Source organism: Drosophila gunungcola, assembly GCF_025200985.1.
Source record: "Drosophila gunungcola strain Sukarami chromosome 3L unlocalized genomic scaffold, Dgunungcola_SK_2 000005F, whole genome shotgun sequence".
Classification (NCBI taxonomy): Eukaryota; Metazoa; Arthropoda; class Insecta; order Diptera; family Drosophilidae; genus Drosophila; species Drosophila gunungcola.
The window spans coordinates 4,136,770-4,150,598 of NW_026453180.1; the positions used below are offsets into that span (position 1 = coordinate 4,136,770).

The 13,829-nt window shown below is 35.0% G+C and overlaps 2 protein-coding genes across 22 annotated transcripts in view; one reads left to right on the plus strand and one right to left on the minus strand.

Moving 5' to 3' along the window:
- Positions 1-13,829, plus strand: part of LOC128258936 (protein encore) — a 165,035-nt gene that overhangs the window by 32,674 nt on the left and 118,532 nt on the right. The gene's annotated exons all lie outside the window — the stretch shown is intronic.
- Positions 1-13,829, minus strand: part of LOC128258938 (protein nutcracker-like) — a 114,285-nt gene that overhangs the window by 25,665 nt on the left and 74,791 nt on the right. Inside the window, exon 1 of one of the 20 annotated variants that reach the window (XM_052990971.1) lies at positions 8,078-9,137. The exons of 17 other annotated variants lie outside the window; for them this stretch is intronic. In XM_052990971.1, coding sequence (XP_052846931.1) covers positions 8,078-8,972 — 895 coding nt within the window. In that variant the 5' untranslated portion in view covers positions 8,973-9,137. Of the gene's footprint in view, positions 1-2,557; positions 3,120-8,077; positions 9,138-13,829 lie in introns of those variants that run through there. 2 more of the 20 variants (XM_052990973.1, XM_052990977.1) reach the window with 2 other exon arrangements.

The window sequence follows — 13,829 nt, forward strand, 5'->3', positions numbered from 1 at the left end:
GGAGCGGAGGAAATTCTTCAGCAAGGAAGTCCTTAATTTGTTTGCTTCCACCCACTTCAACGGAGGGGGGTTGAATTTCCGCCTTTCCTCCTTTCCGTTTTCCACTTTTCCTTTCCGCATTTTTTTCCCACCCACAGCACATTTTCATTTGAATTTTTAATTTTCGCCACGCCCACATTCTGGGACACTTCAAGCATTAGAGTTTGACACGGGGTATGGGTAGCCATGGGTATCCTGCACATTATTCGCAGCCAGGATATGATTCTCTGGCATCTATTTAAGTGAGTGTGCAAACTTTGCCCAGCCAGCATTACATAACACACAGGGCGGGCAAACATTTTGCAAATTTTCAACGCAAATTGTTGAAGGCATGTGCCTGTGCTCGTGGCTCTATAAAAATCAAGGAAAAGCGGTGCGGCGCGGCCCAAAACAACCACGCCTCATGAATTTTCCTCCCGCATTTTGTTTTTTTTTTTGTGAAGCCACTGAAAATTTTATGCAAGAGCGAAAAAACACAGACAACAAACACCAACAACAAAATTGCAGTGGAGCGTGGAAAACCTTCGCTCAACGTTAGTTAATAAAATTTTCCGAGGCATGTGCAGCAACAAAAGGAACAACAGCGCCCTAGCTATTAGCTGAATTTTATTTCATTTTATTTGTATAGTAGGCAAGTGCAAACACATTTCAGCTCGTCTGTTCGTAATGGTCGGGAGTTGATTTTAATTTAAAGATTAGCATTGAATTATTTAACAAGCCTGGCAGCAACAGGAGCAAAAAATTTGAATGATGTGGCATAGAAAATTATGCAGAGGGGGAAAAAAACAGGGTAGCGGATTAGCGGTAGATGGTAGATGGCAAGGTCGTCAGTTCGGTTCGTTTGCTTTATTGTTTGCACACACTTGTTGCAGCCTTTATTTCTTTTGTTTCCATTTCTTAATAAAATAATATATGTAAAGTTAGATTCAAGAAATCTGCATGGAGTTCTAGATAAACAGCAAATTGGAATATGGTGTAGAAGTTGTTTAGGTTGAGGAAAAATTTGCTGGGTTTTATAAAGGGCGAGCAGTAAAATTAGAATTTAAAATTATTTAGAAGTTTTGAAGAACATTCACTCCCATATAAACCTAAAAACCATTTCCTCATTTTGGTACTTAGTCAAGTGATTACAAATTTATCCATTTGTTTTGCATTTGAAGGATTTCCTTGGTTTTCACCTCTAAAACCTTCCAGTCCTACCCAAAAAAGACCTTCAATATTAATGTTTCATTTACCAAAAATTGCAAATAAAAATCTCCTTGGATTGGCCAACAGAAATAAAGCGCTTAAAACCCGCAAATCGTTAAACGAAACGAAATGAAATGAAACGTCACTGCCAAGAGAATAGTAAACACACAGGCGCATGCCAAACACACCCACACACAAACACACAATTTCTCCACACACGCACACACACTTTCTTCACACCCATGCACAGACTAGCACACCAATGTGTGCACATATGGAAAGGCAAACAACAATACAAACAGCGAAATACGGCAAATTCACGAAACCAGAACGCGACAATTGCGCTTTGTGTTTGCGGAAAGGCGGGCGAGGGGCGGAAAAAGGGGTGTGGAAAAAGGGGAGGGGAGGTGGCTGAAAAGGGGGCGTGGACTTCTAATGATGGCAGGCGGTTGTCCTTCAACAATGTTGACCTTGCACTTGCCACTTGCTGCTGGCTCAGTTATCCTGCGCCGGATGTTGATTCTCGCATCTCTTTTTCCCCGTTTTCATTTCCCCCCATTTTCCACTTTCTCCCCGTTTATCTCTGCCGCCATTTCCCTTTTTTTTGTGGTGTGCAAGGACGCGGCAGGAGCTGATAAACACACACACACATACCAACACACGCTTCACTGCGCCCACGTGCCGCATTGAAAAGTGCGTGAAAGTTGCCCCTCCGCTGTCACCACCCACTTTCACCGGACCCCAAAGTGATTTTTAATTACATATTTTGCGGAATGCAGCAAACAAACCAATTTGGAGTGCATTTTTTTGTTTGGGTTTGCTATTGGCCAAAAGCCAAACACAAATTGTTATGTAAAACAGTAAAGTTTACACAAAAAAATGTACATAACTATGGAAATTTAAAACCTTTTCATACAAATTTTTGACAGAATAGTAGAAATAAAGTAACTATAAAAATATATTGAAATATAAAAGAGAAAGAGAAAAGTTGGACTAAGTTATCATTTGTATATTGCAAACCATATTATATTAAGTATAATTTAAATTCATTAATTAATATTTTTTTTTAATTTTCGTTTTTATAAAGCTTTTAGTTTGTAAATACAAACCACACTTAAACTTAATTAAAAAAGAATGGCAGTTTAAATCTATTTATGCAATTTTGAAAATGTAGGGAAATAATGAATAAAATTATCAATAAATATTTTTTAGCTTTTCTATGTTTTAATAAGACTAAAAAAAGAGAAACTTAAAATTAAATTATCATTGATATATTGCAAATCACATTATAACTAACTTTTTTTTCCCAAATAGCAAAAGTTTTTCTCTGTGTATCATGGAAAACAAAAAGCGAGAGCCAAAAAATGGCAATTTAAATGCTGCCCCAAATAAGTATGCAACATTTTGCATTTGCTTGTTTTCATTTTTGCGCCGGCCAGAAAGTAATTTCCATTGAAATTGTTTAGCAAATAGTTGCAGTAGTAGTGTTTGCTGCAGATATTCCACATGAAATAACTTCGCCCACTGCGAATGGCAGCAAATCATAAATAAGCTCACTATACTTCGCTGCTGCTGCTGCTGCCAGAGCAGCAAACAATTTTATTAGATTACTTGCGCTTGACATTTTCTGCATTTTCTTGTTTATCTCAGTTGTGAATGAGAAACGCTGGCAGTTTTTCATTTTCCTCGTTAAGGGGAAAACTTCTTTCGATAGTTGTCCGCACTTTATCGTGACAGATAGTTGATTACGCTGCCGCATTTCAAATTGATAGCAGTTTCCGACACTTTTTGATTGATTAAAAGGATTATACGAGGAGTTTATTGAAACAAAAAGAAAGATTTTTTCAAGTTTACCCACAGATTTGTATTCGTTTTTCCTCGCCGAAACTCACCTGCAAATAAATAGAAGAAATTAAACAGTTAGTTAAGAGAATTAAAATTTAATAAAGCCTTAAAATTAACCTGGTTTGTAATTATGCAATTAAATGTTAATCGAGATCATTTAAGCAATTAATTTAATCGCTGCAAGCTCCACAATATCGGCTTATTTTCATTAAAAGCTCTCCAGTTGGCCACAAAGCACACTTGATGCCTCACTTAATCGGGTTTGTATAGTATAGAAGCCAGACGACAGACATCCAGTCAAATCAGGCCAAAAACTGTCAACCAAGCAGCTTAGCTGCTTAGCTGCTTGCCACCCACAAATCGTCACCTCGTTTTTGGGCCAAATCACAAAAAGTTTCAACAAGTCACGCATTCAATTAAAAGCTTCTGCTTGCCAGTATTTTCCACACATAATGTCACACTGGTAAATTAAACGAATTAAATCCAAATATTTTTTACTCAATTAATTATTTTTTGCTTAGCTTTTTCCTTTTTTTATATATAAAAATATTAAAAAGTGTTAAAATTTGTATTTCGACTGTAAAAAAAGTACTGAAAATTTAAACAATATTTAACTATAAAAAAAGTTTATTAAAATCAAATATAAACTATTTAAAATCGTATATTTTCCATATTAATTTAATAAATTTAATATTAAGTCATGCAGTTTTATATGCATTGTTTTTAAAATGTAAATTTTTTGTATTTGTATTTGTCTATCTAAGTTTCATTAACATTTAGTTTAAGATATTTGCCTTCATTTTCAATCTTGAAAACTAAATCAAAATTTCTAGTTCATAAATTGTCTAAAAGGTTTCCAGTGAAATTTATGTAAAAGTTTGTTTTCTGTTTAAATGAGGCCAAAAAAACATTTAAAATTATCAGAAAAAGGCTTTATTTGATATTTATTTTTACTATTCCTTTTTTTTTATCAGTGCACACATTTTAACCAAGCCAACTCAACTCAATCCACATCTCTTGATGACTCTGCATTAATGTTTGCGGATTATAACGCGCCAAGGCCTGAGAAATAAGAGTGAAAATAAGTGAAAATAATAAAAAGCAGCTCTCGCATTTATGCATTTAATTATTAACTTGCTCCCTTTTTACGTAATGCTCTCGCAGAATAATGCAAAAGTTTTCCCCACTTGGGCCAATAGTTGCAGGCCACATTAGCAATCGCCTCGAGCACTTTTCCAGGCTGCAATTTCTTCGAAAACCTTGAGATGTTCTCTCGGTTTCACTTTCTCTGGCTCAACTATAGTTTAACATGTGGGCTGAAATTTCGCCTCTTGTAAGTTCCCAAAAGTTGGGCAACTTTCAATTAATTGCCAATTAATTTCGACTTGAAAACTTGGCCTGGTCACTGGTCAATTCTAAAGAGAAACTTTGCCCCTATTAATGGTGTGAAAATTCATTAAATTCAACTTGAAGTGAGTTGAAATTATAGGCGTTTTAAATACAACCTAAATGATAAAATTGCTTTAACCGTTTGACCAATTTAAAAATATACAGAAGTCATTATGTTCAGTTTATTTTGCTTAACTTTTGCTTTAGTATATATGCAGGGAAAAGGATTTATTTGCTTATTTTAATTTTTACCTATTTCTCTGTATTTGAGTTGCTTTAAGTATTTGCAAAATCGTCTCTTAATTATCGGAAAAAGCTTACTTTGAATTCGTGTAAGCTAGCAGTTTGAGAAGCATACAAAATAGGGAATTGTGAGCTAAATTTTCTTGAGCTCGTGAATTTTCCCAGTAACTTATTCCCTTTATGTGCCGCCCACCTTTGCCTTCGTTCCATTCAAATAAAGCTCCATCATTTATATGCTAGAAAATTACAAAAGTTTTCGTCCATGCCAACAAACTTGCTTTCCCAGACTTTTTTGACCGCCTGTCGTCATTGCAAAAAGCAACTAGATTTTCACTGGCCATGGCGCAAAAAGTTCCTTAGTTTGAATGCAAAATCGAAATATTTTAATAATGTAATGAATACCTCGGATATGGACTTTTGAATCGAATGACTGACTGAATGGGAGCAAGCAAAGCAGCAGGCAAGGCAAAACTACTATAGAACCTTGACTGCAAGTCCGATTTATGGCTTGAAAATTGTTTATTTTGATTGAATATTTCATAACATGCAGGTGGAGAGATGGAGAAAGCGGCTTTGCTTTTACTGGCCGCCTGTGGCAAAGATTTTGCTCGTTTGCCAAATGGCAAACCATTTTCCATTTTCCACCCCATCCATTATGAAAGCGCTGCTCTGCGGAATTAGATTTTGAGGCAGCATCTTACGGGCAAACTCGAGAATCGAGAGTCGAGAGCACGAAAATTTGGCAAACTCATGCCAAAGTCTGGTAATTGCCAACACACACGTGTTGGCACAAGACTTGCGAAGCACAATTTCCAAATGACCTTATGCAATTCATTGGACAAACAGAAATGATCTAACTCATGCCTTGAATTTGCACAGTAAAGTTATGAAAGCACTGAGGAAAAATAAATAGGGGAAGGAACTAACACTATAATTAAGTATTCTTTAATTTTCGTCTACTCAAAATTCAATTGTATACTCAATCTAAAGTTCTTTTTAAATTTTGATATACAATAATTACCTTTAAAGCCTTAAGATAACCAATTTTAGATCATAACAAAAATAAAATAACTTTAATATAACATTTAAATATTAATGTTTTAATATTAAACAGATATATTTCGAAAACTTTTTATTTTAAATTTGCTATAAAAAAAAACATTAAATTGGGGAAATATACAAAATATTAAGTGGTTTACTCTTTCACACAATTATCTAATTAACTATTTAGAAAAAGGGTTGAAAATCACATTTCTGATGTTCAAAATAAGTTTATAAAACTTTTTCATATTAATATTAGCAAAAAATTCTTTATAAATGTATAAGCTTTAAATTAAAAAGTTGTCTAGAATTATCTGCTTATTAATTCATTTTAAAAACACATTTCTAAAGTCAAAAACTAGTTTCCCAGTGCACAAAAAATAATTTTCAGAACTATACACGAATCATACAATTTTTATTATGAGCAAATTGTGCACACAAATCGATCAAACTCGAAGCGACAATTCTCGCCAAAGCGGGAGATGGAATGGAACCTCCTACACCAATATACATTTCTCGTTTTTCATCTTCCTTCAGGGCAACTTTTGCCCCTCTCAATATGCAATTCTTGGGCTGCCAGCAAATGCAATCAAATTTGAAGAAGGACGAAAGAGGGGAATTTCGTCCCTGCAGGCGGCAATTGCATTGAAAACTTATTTTTATTGACACTTTCTGGGGCCACCGCTCCTGCAAAAGCAGAAGTTCAACATTTGCATATCGGCCTCAATGGCCCTATCGAGTAACATTCGAAAAAGGGAGCCACAGACACACAAACACACACTCGGATAAATCAGTCTGGGAATAATGGGGTTCGTTACTCGCAGAATCAGGCAAATATATGCGTTGAGGGACAAGAGGCTGTTGATATTTGCCTCGGAGAAACGTTGATTGAAAGGAATTAATTAGGTTCGGCGAAAACGTTTTTATTTTGTCAGACATGTAAGTATTTTAATTGTAATTATCGTATCTTAATGTGCTTGACTTGCTATTTAATAATACATATTAAATTTGTAAATAATAATCAATAATTAAATTATATATAAATATTATTGTCAGCCAGTTTAACATAGTTTTAATAAAAGCTTTAAAAAATCGATTAAATTTACATTGTTTTTCTCTTAAGCATGTTTATAATGATTAAGGCTTAGTATTATTTATTAACTCTACAACTAGTTGTGGACTCAAACTTAATTAAAAGTCATATCAACACCCATTTAATATTTAAAACTTGTTTTACAATTAAAATTCTTTAAGCCACTTTGAATGGCCCTCCATAAACTATAGAATGCAGCTCTTCCTGATCGACACTTTAAGCTTTTTGTCTCCCCAACAAAATTGACACAAAAAGCGCACAACTTTTCGTTGGCCATAAAAACTTTTCAATAAAGTTGCAGGCTTAAGCCTAATCGCTCCACCGCCCAGAAAACCACCCACTTTCGGACCCTGGAATTTATTCCATCCGATGGACGAAAGCAGCTGCAATTCGGTGGTGCCTCTTTATTGCTGACCACGCCCATCATTCTCAAATACACTCACACTTGGCCAAGCCACCGCCCACTTTCACATATAGCACACTTTATTACCGCCACCATAAAACGATGCCAATGTCCAAGGAAATATTTCATCGTAGACGTTGAGTGGGTCTGGGAATTGAAGACGATCCTTATTTGTGACCACCGACAGCAGAGAGAAAAAAAATCAGTATGAACGATTTTTACGAGGGAGTCACAAGAGTCACGCAGAAAATCTTTTAAATAAGCTCTAAGTTTAAAAAAAAAAAAACCATAAAAAATACCAAAACATTTTTGCTTGTCTTAAAGAACCGTATGTTCGCAGAAAATACATCTTAATTGTTTTTAGTTATATGATAAAACTTTAACTTTTGAAGGGAAAATAAATAATAGAGTTAGGGATATAAAGATCACATTTTTTTTGTGTGGGTGAGAAGAGCAGTCACAATATCTGAACTGAATTTCTGAATGTTGTGTCTAAAACCAACAGTTATTGTATAAAATGTATACTCAAAACCAACACTTGGACTTAAAGATTTATCATGGGCCTTACTGTATACTATTTGGTACATATACTAGATTTTAATTTGGTATTATTTATAGATTTCCTATTTTTAGAAAAACTATACTTAATACCAAATAAAAAGCCAGAACATAAAATATATAATATAATATTTAATATAGTTGATATTCATTTGGTATTAAGTATAATTTTAATATTTACTATCCTAGTATATACTACATATTATATATAGTATATACTATATTTTCGTTGGTATTTAGCATAAAATTCCTATTTTTGCGAGTGTTTTGTGGCTCACCTAAACTTCTCTTGACCGTGGCACGTGGCTTGTTGGAGCCGCTGTTCAACGTGACCGCAATGGTGGCCGTTGTTCTCGGTTTCTGCGGACCCAGGGGCTTGGCAACTACAACGGGAAATGGCTTCTGCTGGCGCATCAGGTTCGGTTTCAGGCTCGGCTGCAGATGGTTCTGGCTCTGGTTTCGCAGCTGACTATGGCCGTGGTTGTGGGTCTGCGTCTGCGTCTGAGTTTGGGTCTCCTGGCTACTTGTGGCACTCGTAGGCAATGCCGATGTGGAGACCGAGGTGCTGGACCTTCTGTAGCCCTCGGTGAGGAAAGCAGGCGGTGGTGTGATGGGCGGTGCCGGAATGCACATGTGCTCATCCACCGGCGAACTGGCCGCCGTACTGGGTGCCGTGATGCATTCCCGAATCCTCAGACCTCCGGGCTTCAGTTGATTGCCGCTGGAACTACAACTGGGGACATTTGTCGTGGGTGGCGTTGTGGTCTCATTGCAGTAGAGCTCCAAGTGGTGCTTATCGCACCGCCGCCGTCGACGGATATTCGGTGCTATTGTCTTCATTTTGGCGCCATTCGGAGATCCATTGGGATAGCCATTGACCTGTTGGTTGATGGACGGTACACCGTCCTTCGAATTCAACCGGATGTAGTGGACGCGGAATATCCGCAAAGGTTGCTGCTGCTGCTGTTGCTGTTGTTGCAGCTGCTGTTGCTTTTGCTGCTGATGCTGCTGCAAGTACTCCTTGTAGGTTTGCCGTCGCTGCTGCGGCAGCTGTTGCTGCAGCAGTTGCTGATGATGTTGCTGCTGCTGTTGCAGTTGTTGGTGTTGCTCCTGTTGCAGTATCTGTTGCTGCTGCTGCTGTTGTTGCTGTTGCGGTTGCTGGTATTGCAGCATTTGTCTAAGCAAATAATGGTAATTTTTTTTAATTTTCTCCTGTCAATTGTGTTATTTTGATTTTGATTTTAAAAAGTAGTATTTGTGGCCTATTTCAGCTTAGTTATAATCAAGGTAAGGAAGTTTTTCCTTTCTTGTCGTTCTCATTTGGTTTAATTATTTTTTGAAAATATTTTTTTTCTTTGTTCTTTGTGGGACTTTGATTTTATTTATTGTATTATATATTTTTTAATGTATTTACTTTATCAATATAGTAATTGTGACCTATTTCAGCTTCTATTTGCTCAAAGTTTGTTAGTTTTATTCAAATTTCCTCTTTAATTGTTATCAATTGATTTGATTTGTTATTTGATAAATGGTTTTATCTCTGATCTTAGTGGGATTTTGATTTTTCAATGCAGCATTTGGTTTATTTCCAAGTAGTTACTATTTTTAATCTAGTATGTCTGCTTTATTCTGCTCAATGTTTGCTATTTCCTCTGTTATTGTTCTCAATATATTTTATTTATTAAAATATTGTTTTGTCTCCAACACGCATATATATGTCATATATATATATTCATAGAAAATAGTAACTTGCTTATATATATTTTATAGGTTCATATATATATGTTGCATAAATTCATATATTTAAATATTTAATGTGTCACATACATATATATATTTCTCTGTTTTAAAATGGAAGCTTTCAATTGCGGCGTTTTGTAACTTTGTTTGCTTTAATTTGTATAGTGTTGCTGTCTTTGTTGGTTTTGGTTTTTGGCTTTTGTAATTAACAAATATTTACTTAGTTGACATTGGTTGAGCAATTGGTTAAATGTTTAATTCTTTTGTCACATTTGATTCAATTTGAAGCCTTTAGATATACTTGTATATATATATACATATATATATATATATATATACGTTGCTTATAGGATTATGGGTTTAAAATACGTTCACATTTAATGTTAGTTTTGAAAGCCTCTTTAACGCTTGTCTTTTTTTTTCTGTCTGTATATTGATTTAAATATATTTTTGTGTATAGACGTATATAGTTTAGTTAATGGTTTATTCTTTTGTAAACAACAATCGACCCGTGTAGTTGATTTTAATTTGATGCTTTTGTTAACCGTTTAATTATATGGATTTTTGAAATCGTAGAATGTTCTTTACTGTAGTTTGAGTTTGATTCAGGAAACACAATAATTTGGTTTTAGTAACTGCCGTTTCAGTTTCTGTTTCTGCTTTTCTGAAAAATACATATAGATTATGAGCTATTCTTTTTCTGTTTCCTCGACTTCTGAGTGTTTCTGTCACGCCCATCGGAATTGCTAATCAAACAAATGACTCGGGAGGTTTATCCACCCATCTTCTATACACACTTTGTGGTATTATGTAAATGTTTGTTTCAAAAAAAAAGAAAAACCAAAAATTAATGGCATGGCTGCTGGATGGATGTGTGGCAAAAAAAAGTTGCCATTGATGCCGAATATTGAGGCATTGACGTGGCATATTGATAGCACTCGAACGTGACTGAAATATCGGAAATGTTTCGCAATTAAGAGCCGGGACACAAAAACAAAAATAAAAGGAGATGGAAACGAAACGGCAAGAGCAAATAATGTAATTTTGATGTTATTTGCGGTTTGATGGGAATTCAATTATGAGAAGCCCTCCATATGTTTTCCCCCGGTGGGGAAAATGCGGAAAACAGTCAAACAGCAAAACAGCGAGACAAATGAGGCTTGCAAGCCAAAAGAAATGTCCTGTCATCGCAGCACTTGTCCTGCTGGAGCCAAAAAAATCGCTCTTGTCTGCGAAACGACAGCGAATGAATGAAAGTGAAAGTGAAATTCAACTCAAGTTGCCAGTGTAATAAGCCAATCAATTCAGTGTCGGATGAACTGCTTCATTAATTTCACTTGCACCCAGAGATCCCAGATCCAAAAAGAGAAAATGGAAGAATTATGGTAGGACCACTCGCACATGGCACAAAAGTCACGTAAGCCCGAAGGTTGGGAAAAAAGGAAAATTTGGAGGGGCGGCAGCAGCAGCAGCAGCTCAGCAAATAAGCCTGCTTAGCTTCTTTTCCCCCACTTTTTTCCCTCAAGGATACTTCAGCAAATGGCATCCATATCGATGGCCATTTGCTTCAGTTAACCCAGCTGGTCCGCCTTCGCCATCCCAGGGTATTATTATTTATGTATCGTGCAGATACACGGGTCAAATTTCGCTCTCAGGTGCGTATTTTCTTGTTATGAAAAAATACACAAAATGTACACTGTTGAAAGAAGCCTTCAAAACTGTCATAAGAAACTTACTAATAAATAACCCACTCATCTAAACCTATATTTAGTTATTTTACCGAAGTCAATGATCCAACAATTTTCAAATCATGTAGATGATTCAAAAACACTTTAAAATCATCACGATGATTTACCACATTTTCTAATCATCTAGATGACTTTACCACATTTTTAAATCAGCTTTCGTACCTAAAATAACTATTCTATTCTAAAAATTATTTATTTGTAAACGACATTCCTTCCAGAAATTTTTAAAATGTATAAAATGGGTTTTAAAGGCTAGCAAAATATTCTAACAGTTTATAAATTTACAAATTTATTTTCCTTGTGCAAGAAGAAAAACCCGAAAAAACGGCGAAGGCCAGTAAATTATAATTTGAGTGGCCGGCCACTGGATAATGATAAAGTTGGTGTACAACCATTTTCCACTTCAATTTGCTTTTAGCCTCCTGTCATCTTATCCCTCGATCTGATTATCTACCCGACTCACTCTAATTGCCAAACTTTTCCCATCTATGGAAATTCTCATGTGAATTGAGTGGTTTCTGCTGCCGCCTTTTGTTTTGTTTATTTTGGCCTCAATTGAATTGAAATTTTCGGTAATTTACTTTTCCTAGTTGCAAATAAAACTTATAATAGCTATTTCCAATGGGCGTGGCTGGTTGAATGTGTGTGTTTGTGTGGAGCTTGATTCTCAAACATTTGTTCAAGTTTCGGTTCTATGTTGGATTAAATATTTGCTTTCTTTATGGTAATTTATTTTTGTTGTTGATATTTTTGCTGATGCGATTAGAATTGAAAGTGAAGATGCAATAGAAACTTAAATTTGCAGTAATTAATACAATTAATTTGGGTAGCAGTGGCATAGTAATTGGCTAAATTGGCTTTCATTTTGATTTTTTAATGGATAAAAGTTTAATTAAATTTTTAATGAGTTAAGACAAATAAAATTTATTAAATTTGCTATCAATTAGCTATTCTTTATCATTTAAACAAACGATTTTAAAGACCCTAAAAACCATTTAAATACCAAAATGAAAAAACATACAAAAAATTTCCATTTTATTTATTTACTTGTAAAAATTCATTACAGTAACCAACTTTTACATTAAAAAAAATAAAAATGCACTTTATTTGCACACACAATTGCAAAACAAAATACTAAAAGCATCAGCTTGTTTTCAAATTACATTTACAATCATTTTTATGCTTTCTCCCAATTTATTCTTACAATATTACGATTTTTTTCAAGCACACACAAAAATTGCAATATTCGAATATGTTTCTGTTGATTATTTTGTTTCCGCTAGCGCCTTTGTATTGCGAATAAATTCGTTAAATAAAATGCATTTCGCATACGCACATTTAAATGCACATAAACATTTAGTGCCAACAATAACAAGAGTTAACAATATAACACCTTGACTTTGTATTTTTTATTTGGCATTTGCCATGCGAGCTAAAGTCAATGCACTTTTTGTTTAATTATCAAAATTAATGGTTCCACTTAGTTCTCAATTCGCTATATGTATATATTCTTGTGTATGTCCACAATATTTTTAATTTCATTCACGGCCAAAAATATTTATTTATGATTTTGTTGTTGATTTTTATACTCTTAGCACATAAAAACGGCGCGCATAAATTGCCAAAAAGCATAACCGAAAATTTGAAATTAACTTCGCGCGCACACACAGAATACACAGAACCAAAACACTTTAACAGCTCATAAAAAAGAAATTTTAAAATTGGCAGAACATAAAGATTACCCAAAAATAACCGAAAAGGTTCAAGGAAAATAGGGAAAAACTCAAAAGACGCGTTATTTTTTCGCCTCGTATCACATCACAATTGGTTTGGCTTTTGTATTGATAAGCATTTATTATTTGTGTGTCTTTTGTTGTTTTGGCGCTTTGTGAGAGATTTTTTGAGAATTGGGGGTTTTCTAATTTGGGAATATTATTTTGTGTTCCGACGGGCTCGAGAATTGCCAACAAACTGATGGCCCACGGAAGCCGTTCAAATGTTTTTCATGACATCTCGCAGCGCCGCGCGAAAAGCGACGAGCGACGAGCAGCGACACCAGAATCACACAAAAGTCGTCGTCGTCGCAACACAACCACCAAGAATTTCGAGAATCGAGCATCGAGCACCGAGCGTGGAGCGTGGAGCCACCGGAGGAACAGCATCACATCACCCAACTGATAAGCGGAGCAGAGAGAGCTTTTCTTGGTGGTTGAACCATCCAAACCCACCATCTAGAACTCTCTTAGTTGGCCAAAAGAGTTCTAGCCACGTTGCCCTGCCAATAAGCCACATTATAGCCATACTGGTAAAAAAAAGAAGTATTCTAGCCAAATATTTTGTATTCAATTTAAATATTTTACGCTTTGATTTTCATCCATTAGGGATTTAGTTATTTTAAACATTTAATATCTTAATATGTAATTAAAATAAATGAAATGCTTTTCAATCAAATATAAACTTTTTTAAATCTAATATTTTGCACCTTAATTAAAATATTTTATTATAAATACAATTTAATATGCACTGTATTTAATTTAGGATT